General features: G+C 39.4%; 1 protein-coding gene across 1 annotated transcript in view; it reads right to left on the reverse strand.

The window, feature by feature from the left end:
• The window catches only part of LOC124556790 (paired amphipathic helix protein Sin3b-like), a 289,392-nt gene that overhangs the window by 180,369 nt on the left and 94,413 nt on the right, over positions 1-14,610 (reverse strand). Inside the window, exons 5-6 of the mRNA XM_047130801.1 lie at positions 9,250-9,373; positions 6,367-6,566 (exon numbers count right to left, since the gene is read on the reverse strand). Coding sequence (XP_046986757.1) covers positions 6,367-6,566; positions 9,250-9,373 — 324 coding nt within the window. The remainder of the gene's footprint in view (positions 1-6,366; positions 6,567-9,249; positions 9,374-14,610) is intronic.

Here is a 14,610-nt window from a genome sequence, read left to right on the forward strand (position 1 = left end):
GGGTGTGAAAGGGTATGAGTAGTTGAGAAATGAGGGAGACAATGTTGTAGCCTATCTTTAATGTCATTCTACTTTACATCGAGGAAGCAGTATAGGAAACAAAAGAGAAATTTGAACTCTTAAGATCTCTTAAATGGAAGGGATAATGTCTTGGAAAGAGGTCATAAGATGGATATAAAAAAGTAACACAAGATAAATGCAATTTAGTTAAATTAAATCACACCGTGCAGAGGTAATTAGGTTAGCAAATGAGACACTTAAAGTAGTAGATGGGTTTTGCTGATTGGGCATCAAAATAACTGAAAACGAACAAAGTAGGAGAGATATAAAATGCAGACTGACAGTTACAAAAAAGGTGTTTCTGACAAACAGAATGCTGAAGATTAGATTGGTACATTGGATAACCAATGAAGAATTACTAAATGAAATTGTTGAGAAAAAAATTATATGTTTACATTTGGTGACAAACTTCAGTTTCAAATATTGAAATTTATTCCTGCTGTTAAACTTAACTGTAATAGTTATAGATGTACAACCTAAAGTAACAAATGAAAATTTGTGCCAGACAAGACTCAAACCCGTGTTTACCACTTATCACGAGCGGAACACGAATCCGGATTTCCTGCTTATCACGAGCCTTAAAACTTAGTTTCAATAACTGAAACTGTAGTTTGTCACAAGATATAAACTGCTTGGCTGTTATTTCTAATCCAGGGAAGCTGTTGCATGCAAGGCGAAGACAGTCCTATGACAAAAATCACAAAAATAATCAATGACTTCTCATTGCCTTGATTCTAAAACCTGCATGGGAATCATAAGATGTGCAAGTGTGCTGAAATGAATTAATAGTCTATGAGAAGAGATACACAGTGACATTTGGAAGTTTGGGTTTGTTCGGAGTGTGTGCTCAGATAGTCTAATTGGTAAGGTGACCACCCGTGGTAAGTAGGAAATCCAGGTTCAAGTCCTGGTGTGGCACAAATTTTGTATATCACTTAAGGTAGTACATCTATACCTATTACAGTTCAGTTCACTATCAGCATAAAAAGACACAACTTGACTAAAAGAATCAGACACATCTGAGGCAACAGGGAACTGCCAGTTTGGTGGAAAGGGCAGAGTGGCACAACAAAGGAGGGTGTGTGGGGGGGGGGGGGGGGGGGGGGTCACAGCGGATACAAATTGTAGAGGAAGTCTACAGTTTGGGCAAAGTAAGCAGGTTCAGATAGATGTAGGCTGCAGTCATTAGGCAGGGAAGAAAAGGTTTTCACAGTTTAGACTAGCATGGAGAGCAGCATCAAACCACTCTTTGTACTGGAAGCTGCTGCTGCCACCACCGCTGCTGCCACCGCCACCGCCACCACCACCACCACAACGACATGTCAAGATATATATAGAATTGCATTGACAACTTTTCAACGAACAGAGTAGTATGCCACTGTAAATCGGAAGGCATAACCAGAGGTGGAAGTTGCATCTGGACCGACTCATGATAGTGTGGTTGGACCACTAATGATTAATTTATGCACAATTACCTGCCATATAATGTTCAGACCTCTACAAGGTGGTCTGAAAACTATACAGTTGTATAGAGGAAGGTGAGATCATTAGAAAATTGTTACAAAATACAGGGACTTGCTGGTGGCTAGTACATGGTGCCAATATATATCTACACAACTACTCAGCAATTCAAACTTAAATGCTTGACAGAGGGTTCACAAACCCACTATTGGGCTATTTCTTGGTCATTTCACTCCCAAATAGCATGTGGTAAAAATTAACAATTTAAATCCTTCCATGCAAACTCTAATTTCTCTAATTTTATTACAATGGTAATTTCTCCCTATGTAGGTGGCAGTCAAAAAATAATTTGGCATTCGGATGAGAAAGTTCATGATTCAAATTTCATGAAAAGATCACACCACATGAAAAACACTTTTGTTTTTATTACCGCCATCCCAATGTGTGTACTATATTTGTGATACTCTCTGGACTATTTAATGATAAAACAACATGAGCTGCCCTTATATAGACTTTTTCAATGTCTTAAGCATTCAATACCATAAAGCAATAATCCAGAAGAGGGTGGACAAGTCTAGTGTTGGCAGTCTATTTAGCAGATCTGTTGCATCTTTTAAATATTCTGGCAATACAACACAGTCTTTGGTTTGCCTTCCCCACAATTTCTATGTGATGGTTCAAATTTAAGTTGTTCATAACTTTCACCCCTATATATTTAATCGGATTGACAATCTTTAAATTCTTATGATCTATCATGTAACCAAAATTCAACAATTTTTTTTAGTATTGATATCAAAGACTTCACACTTTTTATTGTTTTGTGTCAAATGCCACATTTGGACAAGATATTTGTGTCATGCAAAATCATTTTGCTATTCATTTTGGTCTTCTGCTGACTAGTAGATCGTAAATTACAGCATCATCCGCAAACAATATACGAGGACTGCTCAGATTGTCTCCTACATTGTTCATACTGATTAGGAACAACAGAAAGCCTATAACACGCCCTTTGGGAATTCCAGGTATCACTTCTGTTTCACTTGATGACATCCTGTCAGTTACTATACACTGTGACCTCCCGACAAGAAATCACAAATCCAGTCATAACTTGTCAACACTACACTACTCGATACTTTGTGTGATTAAAGAGCCAGTTGCAATTCACAAGAGGAAATGGAACGGGAGGCAAGAGGAAATGGGGAGGGAGGGCAAGGCAAAGTGGGTTGGGTGTAGAAGGAAGAAGGGTGGGGGCAGAAGGAAGTGGGGGACAAGAGGAAGTTGGGGGGGGGGGGGGGGGGGGCAGGAGCAAGAGGAAGTTGAGGAGGGGGGGCAGGAGCAAGAGGAAGTTGAGGGGGGGGGGGGGGGGCGGCAGCAAGAGGAAGCGTGGGGGGAGGCAAGAGGAAGTGCGGGGGGGGGGGGGGGGGGGGTGCAAGAGGAAACGCGGGTGGGGGGCCGATGGGGGGGTGAAAGAGGAAGTGCGGGGGGGGGGGGGGGGGTTGCAAGAGGAAACGTGGGGGGGGGGGGAGGTGCAAGAGAAAACGCGGGGGGGGGGGGGCAAGAGGAAGCGGGGGGGGGTGGGGGTGCAAGAGGAAGCGAGGGGGGGTGGTGCAAGAGGAAACGCGGGGGGGGGGGGGGCCAAGAGGAAGCGCAGGGGGGGGGGGGGGCAAGAGGAAGTGCGGGGGGGGGGGGGGCAGGGCAAGAGGAAGCGCGGGGGGGGCGGGGCAAGAGGAAGTGCGGGGGAGGGGGCAAGAGGAAGCGCGGGGGAGGGGGCAAGAGGAAGTGCGGGGGGGGGGGGCAAGAGGAAGTGCGGGGGGGGGCAAGAGGATGCGCAGGCCAGGTGGAAGTAGGGGGGGGGGGGGAGCAAGAGGAAGTGGCAAGAGAAAGTGTTGAAAAGGGGAGGGGGGGGGAGCAAGGCGAGAAGCGGGCAGCAAGGCGAGAAGGGGAAGGGGACAAGTGTGGTGTATAGGCTGCTTGCCCGGCAGCCCTGCAACCTCCCTCATACCTGTGGTATGCAAGCAGCCTAACCTGGAGGGGGTTACATCAACATATGACAGAGCTTCAATTACACATGCTGACTAGGCCACCAGGTGGCAGTGCAAGGTCCACTAATAACTGCTGACCCGTCAGACCTGTTTGTTTCTGCATATCACATGATTGCAAATAGTCGCTCTAGTATCTCTAAAAGGCCTGGGTATTAAGGATGGCACAATGCCATTTCAAGTGAGTCTTACGTCGAGCTCCAGGCTGTGTGCTGACTGCACCTGTAGGTCTTAAGTTTTGTTCAGAACACCGTTCTACTACCTAGTGAGCTTTAGACAGTATCTTATTCTGTGACCAAGTGAATAGCAGACTCTGATTGTTCCATCATGAAGGCCTTCAGCCTAAGTTTGGACTTGTGCAAATTCAATGCTAATCACGTGCATACTTTCACAAACGATCATTAGTGGTTAACTTTTCTCCAAATAGGCATTTCTTGTTGATGCATTTATTAATGGGACTGTTCTACATCATTTACCTGCACTGTGTTTTCATTTCACCTAATTGGGGTAAGACATATCAGTTGATGAAGATTTTTTGGGTCCAAATGCCTGCATTGGCTCCAGTGCCACTGCCAAGTTTAGTGCCATATCAATTGGCAATATGGATTTTTCAAGCCCCTGTACATCCATCAGCGCCAGTGCCAAGTACCATCCAACAGCAAGTGATGACGAGATATTTTTCTGTGAACTTAAACTTTTATGCATGGTTTTCACCCTAGGTAGACAATGTCTTTGTGAGAACGTGACTCCTATATCACAAAGACTTTGACAGCGACTTTTTCCACCAACATGTGTAGTTCCCAGTTGTCTATCCTCAACATGGAAGATATGCCCCATGTTTTATCTTTGCTATCCAACATACAGCAGAAGCAGAGACACCTTATGAAACAGCTGGTCAGCATCTCCATGTCACTGGAGGTACCCAGCTACCATCCCAAATGCTTCTTCAAGGTCAACCACCTCCGAACGTAACTGCTACAGCTTCCTGCTTCTTACACGGCACCTGAACCCTTGGCCAGCAGCATTCAAACTCTGCCCGACCCTGGATAAGGCCCTTGACATTCCTCCAGCTAGGTAACTCACTGCCAGACAACACTGCAACAGTTTCCTCCCTATCAGACATCTGAACCTGCATCCACATCTGCCCTGACGCACAGTCCTTTCAACATCTCTTAGAACCACACCTCCTTCCCTCCCCCCTTAGCCCCTTCTTGTGCCTCATCCATGCAAAAAAATGTCTAATCCAGTCTTCCGTGTCTAATCTTAGCACACTTTTTGACTTTCCTTTTCAGGCATGATCACTGTACTCATTTTCCTATTTTTCTGGTGCTTCCACAACAAACTATGCCTTCCAGCCCCAATCATTTTCCTTCCTCAGTGTTCCTGCACCTGTCTATGCTCTACAGGCTACAGGCACAATACCCTTCAATTTCAAGTGTTCCCGCATTCACCTCTGCCCTCGAGCCACACCCGTCTGCCTGTGGGCATAAAGATACATACCAAGTGCTACCAAATGCACGTGTAGCTTCCCAGTATCATTAGTTCCCATTTTCCAGGCTTCTGCACTCATTTATGTCCTCTGTCTGAACAGGTTAACTTTTCACTTGTCCCCACTCTCACTTCCACCCTCTGTACTCTGCAATTTTCCTTTCCAAGCACTCCTGCCTACACATCCACCTTCATATAGTTTTTCCATGTCCTTTTTAGAGTTGTTTTGCAGCAGTTTCAGCCATCTATGTCCCATATCCCTACTCCTATGTTTGGTCTCCTTACAGACACATTCCAGATGTCTCACTCCTCGACTGCCGCCAGCTGCTCTGGGTCTGCCCACGCCAGCCTTGCAATGGAGCCAGGCTAAGAGTCTAGGGACTAAGCTGCTGGAATTTCGGACACCTATGTTTCTTGTCACTGCCAGCACTGAGCGTCAACTGTGGTTACCCTGTTCTTGGGTCTGGCCATGGGAGAAATGACACTGCATGCCAGATCCAGGTATCTCCAACCGTATCATCCATGGGGAATGCGTGGCAAACACGGACACATCATTCCCAGAGGATTTCCATAATTATTTGTTCCAGACTCAGATTTTAGCCATCCCAGAGCCAGGTACAACACCAACCTGCCACAGCCTTAACAGGATTGCAGCCCACAGCTTCCAGGAACGCCAGCCCCACTTCTCTCCTGGTTCCCATGCTGATGGATGTAGCTCAGTGTCCTGAGTCACCAGTTCCAAGGAAGGCCACATGCTGGAGAGCGGGGAGCCATGGAGAGTGAGGAGTTGAAGTTAAGTAGGGGTGTAGGTGTTGAGAAAGGGTCCGAGAGACGAGGGCTGTAGAGCCTTAGGGAGGAAGGGAGGGAGGGAGGGAGGGAGGGAGGGGGGTTGAGAGGGAGGGAGGGAGGGAAGGGGGGAGGGAGAGAGAGGGAGAGAGAGAGAGAGAGAGAGAGAGAGAGAGAGAGAGAGAGAGTGTTCAAATGTAGTAGAATAGTTTAGAAGAAAACACACTGTACAAACTGAAGATAAAACGCGTGCACGATGGGGCGCGTGATTGTGGCCCATTTCCCTTTTTTCTACTCTGGATGAAAAACCCCCTCCTCACACTAAAGGCTTTTGTTTTTATCAGTAAATTGATGGATTTCTAACTGTGGAAACGTGACAGTCAGAATTCAGTCCCTAGTACATCTAATAGTAACATTTATTTATCTTCGTTAAGTTTTGAATTTATTATTTTATGTTCACATTTGAGACTTTCAAATTTATCTTTGGTCTCTATATTTCATACATAAAAGCAATCTATATAGATTTACTGACCTATGAATTGGCTTCACAATCCCAGTAGCAACAGGACTTGATTGTGTAGCTGTAGCTGGTATTGCACCAGCTGCCACTGAGGTGTTGAGGTTTGCTGGGATTGACAAATGGTGTGTCACCATGCCAGCTGCCACATGTGTAGGTACTGCAGTCACTGAACTGGGACTAGGCATTGAAACTGATACTTGGAATGAATGCCCCTGAAATTCACCAAATTAGAATGTATGTGACAAAAATGTGAAAAATGTTAAATTTACATATTCAGGCTTGGATATTTTCACTTCATAACCAAATTAAAAATAAGAGTTTTTGATGTCACTGGCACAGCAGGGCAGATAGAATCACCTGCTACATAGTGTTGCGCAAGTAATTTTATGTAATTTATATCATAATATACTTGTTGCATTATTTACTTTATTATAATTCCAGTTGGATCACAATGTTTATCTGTAATCAGGTTATTAATTTTGGTCGGTAATTACCATCTTCAGACCTAGAAAATATAAGCACACAGAGGTAGCCTAATTTACAAAATACGTCAAACCATACAAAATTTAAAGCAAAAAACTATAAAACAACTATAAAACTATAAACAAGTGTACAATATGTCCATACCAGAGTAAAAATATGTTGCATTACACATCTCTCACTATCACATGTGATGGTGCAGTCAAAATCATAGCCTTTTGGCTTCATCAAACAAATAAAATTATGGTATTTAAAGAGCATGACTGAAGCCTAAATATCGCACATGAAGTGACACTCAAGTTGTACCACACTGCAGTGTCAAGAACCCAAGCACACTAGATGGCGCCACAGCATGTCGGTTTACATGACTTCAAATTAGTAAATTCCTCATACTGAAGTATATAAAAACTCAGTTCACATTTTATATAAGGAAATGTAGAAGATAAAATGGAAATGACTGTGCTTACATCTCATATAATACTTTTAGCGGGAAAGCCAGCTTTATTAAAATAAACACCTATGTTACACAATCGAAACAATTTAATTACAGAAAGACTTACAGCTCACTAGTGAAAAGATTATCAAATGTTAACAATGTGCTCATGCAACATGCCCGCCAGACAGGAACTCGCAATAAACCACAGGCACAACAGTGAAATGGAATAAAAATGTCACTGGATGTCACAGCATCATTTCTTCAAAATTTTAAATCTAATGTTACTGTGTCACACATAAGACAATGACATGTTTGGCAAAATTTGTGAGTTCACAAGTGGCCATTGAACTGGCAGAGAGTAGCCTACCAGTACTGATATAGGTTTGTATAATTCAATCCTTCTGAATATCTTAAGTAGTACATTTACTATGAAAAATTTTTGACAAACATTTTAATAACATATTTTTGCTAGTTACATTTCGTGATTTACAAGTGGATAAGCTATAATTAGGTTCCTGTGTCCAATGACATTTTAATATTTTATCGTTCTTTTTGGGGGAATTGCTTTTGGAGGCTGCCGATTTGTGGAACACTTTGTGGGATTTTATGTATTTTCTTGGCTTTATTTATCAAGGTGTAGAGTATTTCTCTTTTTCCCTCCTTTTTCCCCTGTTTTTCTCTATGGGTATTTTAATACTGATTGTCTTATAAAAATATATTGTGCATAGTACACAAAACTGCTTAATTTATTTGACAATAAAAAATCACTCATGCTCTCAAGAATAGATAATACTGCTTTGAATTAACATTTTTTACGTTGTACCATTACTTTTATTCGAGTGATTTTACCCATTCTTGATCAGCTAGCAGAATGCACGAACACAGCCCTGACAACTAAAAAATTTGTTTTATTTATGAGTCAAACATTTGAAATATCATGAACAGTTATATTGTACAGTGGCATGGGATTCCTGATGTGGAATATATATATGTCTTTTTAGACTGTATAATTTTATAACATCTATTTTAATGTATTGATACTTTATAATGATGGTTGTTGTATGGATGATGCATGGCAGAGATACTGTGGCATCCAATGACATTTTCATTCCCTTTGACTGTGGTTAAAGTGTGAGCGCTTGTCTGGTGGGCATCTTGTGTGAGCACATTGTCCACATTTGATAATGTTTTCGCTGGTGAGCTGTAATTTTTTCTGTAATTAAATTGTTTCAGTTGTGTAAAGAGACTCCGTATTCTTCTAACAAAGATGTATGTTTTAATAAAGCATTCTTTCCCATTAAATTTATTCTATGACGTGACAGCACAATCATTTCACTTTATCTTCTGAATTTCCTTTCATAAAATGTGAACTAAGTTTTTATACACTTCATTACAAGGAATGTACTTCTGCAAAATCATGTAAACTGATGTGCAGCAGCATCTAGTGGGCTTGGATGGAGACATGTTACTTGCCGCAGCACAGCAGTATAACAGAGTCTATCTTCATGTGCAGTATTTATACTTCAATGATGCTCTTCAGACGCCATAATTTTATTTAACTGATCAAGCCAAATTGGCTAATGATTTTGACTACACCATCACATGGAACAGCATGATATGTGTAATGCAACACATTTTTCCTCAGGCATCAATATGTTGTGTAGTTGCTTTACAGCTGTTCTCCGTTTTACATTTATGTGGTTAGGAGTTTGTTTTTTATTAGGCTACCTCTATGTGCTTATATCTTTTAGGTCTGAGTTTGATCATTATAGATCACAATTAATAACCTGATTGCAAACAAACATTGTCATCTGAAAGTGGAAGAAAAATAAAGCAAATACTTTCCTGGATCACTGGAAACTTTTTCATGACTATGCCACTACTTGCAGTAGTGCATTGTCATACTCTCTGTACACTCTAGTATTTTATGTGATAAAGCTAATACGTCATGTTAAAATCTCCCAAGTGCATTTACATACCTGATCACTTGACTGAACTTCAATCTTGTATCCAGGTGGAAGGAATGTATTGAATCCTACAATAAGTTCAGGATGTCCTTTGAAGAGATTGGAAACACGCTGTATAACGCCTGGGGTATCAATACTGGAACAATAAGACCATTTCAAAATGCTGTGATGCAATACAATGCTATACAAGGAGCTCAAAGAACATCATAAGGTTCAAAATATCAGCTCTGAGCATTTTGTGCTTCTGGTTCAAAAGATTAATTCCTAAGTGTCTTACAAGTGGTATTTTTGGCACAAAAGGAATTTTATTGCTTGCTGAGCAGTTCTCAGTTATCTTTATTACTCTACTGGATTGTTACTGTAAACAAACCTCAATATAGTTTTCATTAATTTTCATTCAGCCGAGTCACGGTATTAATGACACTGATCACCTACTATGTCGAAAAATGGTGAGAACTTGTTAAAGAAAAGCCTGAAATATCATTAATTATGATATTTTAAAAATGTCGAAGCAACAACAACAACAATAATAATCATAAACAACATGTCACATAACAATTACTTCAGTGCACAAATATTAATAATGGACAAAGTGTGGAGTTCAATTATCGTATCGATTAATTATGGAACTTTTTTCTGTAATTTATCACTCCTTCCACCTCTGGCAATCATCTGTCTATATGAAAAATGCCAAGGTGCATCATGGTTTGGTTCCACATTAAATTATACAAACTCCTATAATAACCAGAAAAAACCAAAGGATATACCACCTCCACTAAGGACCATGCCTAATAAAACACTGCAGTATTCAAACCAATTTTTGGGTTAAGCCAAACTATAGTAACAACAGGCTAAGAAAATAGAATGTGTCAGCAATGGCCTGCAAGTTGGGACAATCCCTGCATTATCTTGAAATGATATGGACAATTCTGGAATACTCAGCTCGGGACAGACGGATTTGATTAACATGAATCATCTTCACAAGAACAGTTTTTATACTTTCCAAGATATTTTAGGGATTTTAAACAGTAATAATACACTGAAGTATACATGAATTACTCAAATCTGAATAATACAGTTGACTATTGAAATTCACTGCAGCCAATTACATTCATACAACTTGATTAAATGGGCCTTAAGTATGTCTGCAGGGAAATGGGGTTTGTGAGGATAAAGTCAAATGGAGAGTTTGCCATTCCACTATTGTTGAAAAGTACATCAGAGAGCAGTGCATATTTTTTTTTTTTTTTTGAATAGTGGTTGAAAATGTACTCAATACAGTACTTAACAATGTTCTCAAAACATAAAACTTGTTCCACTGTCTTGTGTTCACTGAACAGGTGCTGCTACTTCCTTTAAACAAATTCAAGTTCTAAACCTCATAAGTAAGTAGATAGATACTGCAATGTTAGCGTAAGGATCCCTAGCGCATGAATTATCACTGTGTATGGTCAGGATTACTCAGTAAGGTACTAAATGTATTCTTTCTGCCTGTACTGAGTAGTTACAAAATAATATGCCACACACATCAAGGAATGAATGTAAATGAAGAACACAAGTTTTCCTTTAACATGATTGTAGACTGTGGACAATATTCTACACTAAATGTATCTTCATCTAGATTCAGCTGCAAATACTCCATGTGTTTCTTCCATGAGGGCATATTATATACCTCCAGTCCCCACGAATCTGGTTCTTCTGCTTCACTACTTGCACCATCATCATAAGAGTGGTAATGTCAGTGCAAACAGAATTTTGTGCAAGGAACTGGATGTTCTATGGTTTTTGCCACTGAGAGTCAATCACAGTTATTTGTGCCTGTGGGTGCACACAGAGAACGCTGGTCAACCCACCAGTCAAGACGCAGCAGTAACCATATGAAGAGAGGGCTGTGCACACCCTGGCTGCTCTGCACTCTTATCTCAAACAGTCTTAAAGAAACTACTAGACAAAAAAATTAGTCTTTCAAATTTTATAGGCTCATTTGTTAGCTCCATTATGAAGCAGCTATCATTTAATTAACGGTCATACTTATTGTGACATTTCAAAATTAAGCTTGAATAGCATTGCAATTAAAAATAGGAGTCACTATGAGTTTATGTTTTGTGCATTTTACGTCATACATTGCTGGGTATGAAATGTGGCAAGTGTGAACTATTCATAACATCCATTGTATCTCATGAATAGTTCAAGATGTTGAAACGTGTTTTTGGCAAATCACAGCACTCCAAGAGGAGAGTATTTTGCCACATGGTTAACACGTAAAATTTTCTCATCTACCACAATATACAAGTAACTACAGATCTTACCATCATAATAATGAAACCAATAGCTGGTGAAATGAGAACTGGTGTGGGTTTGCAACAAATTATGTAAAGAAATTCCACTTTTTTTTTTTTTTTCTTTCTAAAAAATACCGAGAAAGAGCTTCTTCCAAGTTATCGTTGTGTTGACCTGAGTTGCTTTTTTAATAACACAAATTTCATAATTCAGTTACAACTGCAATGTTCATATTTATCTAAAGTTTGGAACTTTCATTGCTTTCTTTATTGTGAAATTAACTATTCCTAACTGCATTACACCAAATCATAACTCCTAATCTTTTCTTGGTGATGTATCGTGTTCCCTTCAACTTTATTGCAAATCTCTGCACTTCAGTTTATGTCTTCGGTTCATTCAATTATAACTACCAACTGTATATGGTAACACATTTTAAGTAATTTCCTCTTTCTCTGATTTTTACACTGTTCAAATTTCAGTTTCATGCAACATACTGTACATTATTTACATAATTTCATATATCTTTACTTCATTTTAGAGTAAACATTTTACACCAACAGACTTCTCATGCAAACAGATGTATTTACATTACTACAATTTTTACCTACATCTACTACAATTCATAATTGTTATGTTTATTTTGGGAAAAAAAGAGTAAGCTGTCCACCAACTGGAAGAAGAAGAAGAAGAAGAAGAAGAAGAAGAAGAAGAAAGGGACAGCCCACTGACAACAATAGCAATAGAGGTGGAGATCTAGCTCACATTGAGGGAAGGATATGGGACAATGCTGAATGTGTCTTTTTCAAAGTAGCCTTCCTGACATTCACCTCAAGTTATTTCAGCAAACCATTGAAATCCTAAATCTGGTTGGGCAGACAGGGATCTAAATTTCCATCTTCCTGAATATGAGTCCAATGTCTTATCACAGCACCATCTCACTTGTTCCCAATCTGAAAATTTGAACGTGTGCTTTAATTGGCATGGTCCTATTCCCTTGCCTTCCTCTAACCTAGAAGCTAACTTACTCATCCAGTTATGGGGGACACACAGTTTAACCTGACCTCTGAACCATAGAGAAAAACTGACCAGGCACTGAAACACAGATCTTTGGATATGTGCTCAGAAACTTATCCATCCGCATAAAACTACCATTTTTCAAATCATGCATGTTCCATTCTTCAACAGCTTTCAATCAAAAGTTAAAAACAGTTTATGTCAGCCCACACCACTAGCTCATAAACCTTTTGAAAAATTTAGAAAATAATTCCTAACACACAGTCCATATCAATTCAGGCTGGCATAGAAAAAAAAATCTTACCTTCATAATCTCAGATATCATTGAGTTTAACATACATTAAAACACAAGTCAATGTAAGAAACCCTTTTTTTTATTTTTAAGTGTCAAACCCATTTTTTTCTTTTTATTTTGTTTTTGAACTGTTGATCAGTACTGTAAAGTACTATATTCCCTGAAAAAGAGAGTTTCCAATTTCCAATTTGACAGGTTTTATAAATGTCCAAAAATTGTGCCGCACAACTAAACTATTTTTTATTACCACATTCTCACATATTGGTCTCATGAAATAAATATCTAGTTTTATTTGGTAAGATTTTTAATTATTAAAAATAAGTCGCATACACAACTTTAAAATAAACTAGGAACAACCAAAATATATTTGGAAGTTGCAAAATATATAAGTTCCAAAGTATAGCACTTCCATGAACACCGCTGAGAGCTGAAATTAACAACTCAATAAACTAAAAACATGATCAAATGCATAATTATTTTCATTTTATATTTCTGCAAAACACTGCAGACTGGAAGTGAGTGCCAGTGGTAGGGTCACTGCCTTGCAAATGGAAATCTACATCCAGCTGCTGGTCCATGTGGTATCATAAAGTTGAAAATGATTTCACTTAACTAACAACTCATATCTGTAACCTATGCAAATACACTAGTCACTCTCATACACATGACATAAATATCCTACTTAATGGATTGTGAATCTGAGTATAAAGTTGCTTTTTCTGAGATTTTCTGGGACAAAATGAAATTTCTTCTTCCTACTGTTTGAAGTTATGCAATGTAAGTTTGGTCATCATTTGAGTTCACACTGTGTCTTCTGAATTTCTTTCACACTGTTAATTTGTTTAGATCATTCTTCTGCCTTCTGATATTAGAATTCTACAACTTTGGGCAATCAGATGAAGCTTGTTGATGTGAACAATTTTACCATACTTGTAAAATCTTTAGCATTCTGAACTGCAACTGTACTGAAGCTGGACATATGTTTAATACCACAGTGTTTCAATGGGGCCTCTTACACCATCCTGTGACCAGTAACACTGTACACCCATTCCATTGGCACAAACAACTAAGTGAATTCAGATAGTTGGTAATGATTTTTGAAATGATCAGGGGCACCATCTGAAATAACATTGATTTACTCTGCTTGTGATTGTAGCAACTGAAGAATTTTACATACAACCAACAATGTATGTGCTGAGTCATGTCCTTTGTCATAACCTACAACTGCAACATTCGTGGTGGTTTTTAACTCTACATCACACATCACTAATAGCTTCATATGGCCACCCAAGGTGTCGTAAGTCGTGTCTTTAATGACGTTCTTCAAAGTTAGCATGAAAAGGTCAAAATTTGCACAATATACAGATAAGCACAAATCTCTATGTTCATTTGTGGGACTTTCCATTTATGAAGTAGTACATAAAATTTTGATCTTCCAATGTGGAATATCAAATGTTCCTTCTTTTACGCTGGAAAAAGTTCTTAAATGTGGATCATAAATCTTTTCACTTTCACCACTTCTGCTCCTGTTACTACTACACTGATAGTGCCTTTTCTGTTGGCACTCTGTCGAGAACAGCCTGGCTTATTTCCCAGATAAAACAACTGCACAATTTGAAGATAAGCTTTACTCATAGGAAAGCTTTATAAGGGTTCAGTTTTCCACACCTTTTGCAGCTCTCACATTTCTTACTTTGTCCACCATGTACTTTGATGCAGCTGGAATGCAGTATGAAATGTTCTTCTTTGAAAAGGATACTGGGACAATTGTAAGAACTTACACA

Source organism: Schistocerca americana, chromosome X (assembly GCF_021461395.2).
Source record: "Schistocerca americana isolate TAMUIC-IGC-003095 chromosome X, iqSchAmer2.1, whole genome shotgun sequence".
Classification (NCBI taxonomy): Eukaryota; Metazoa; Arthropoda; class Insecta; order Orthoptera; family Acrididae; genus Schistocerca; species Schistocerca americana.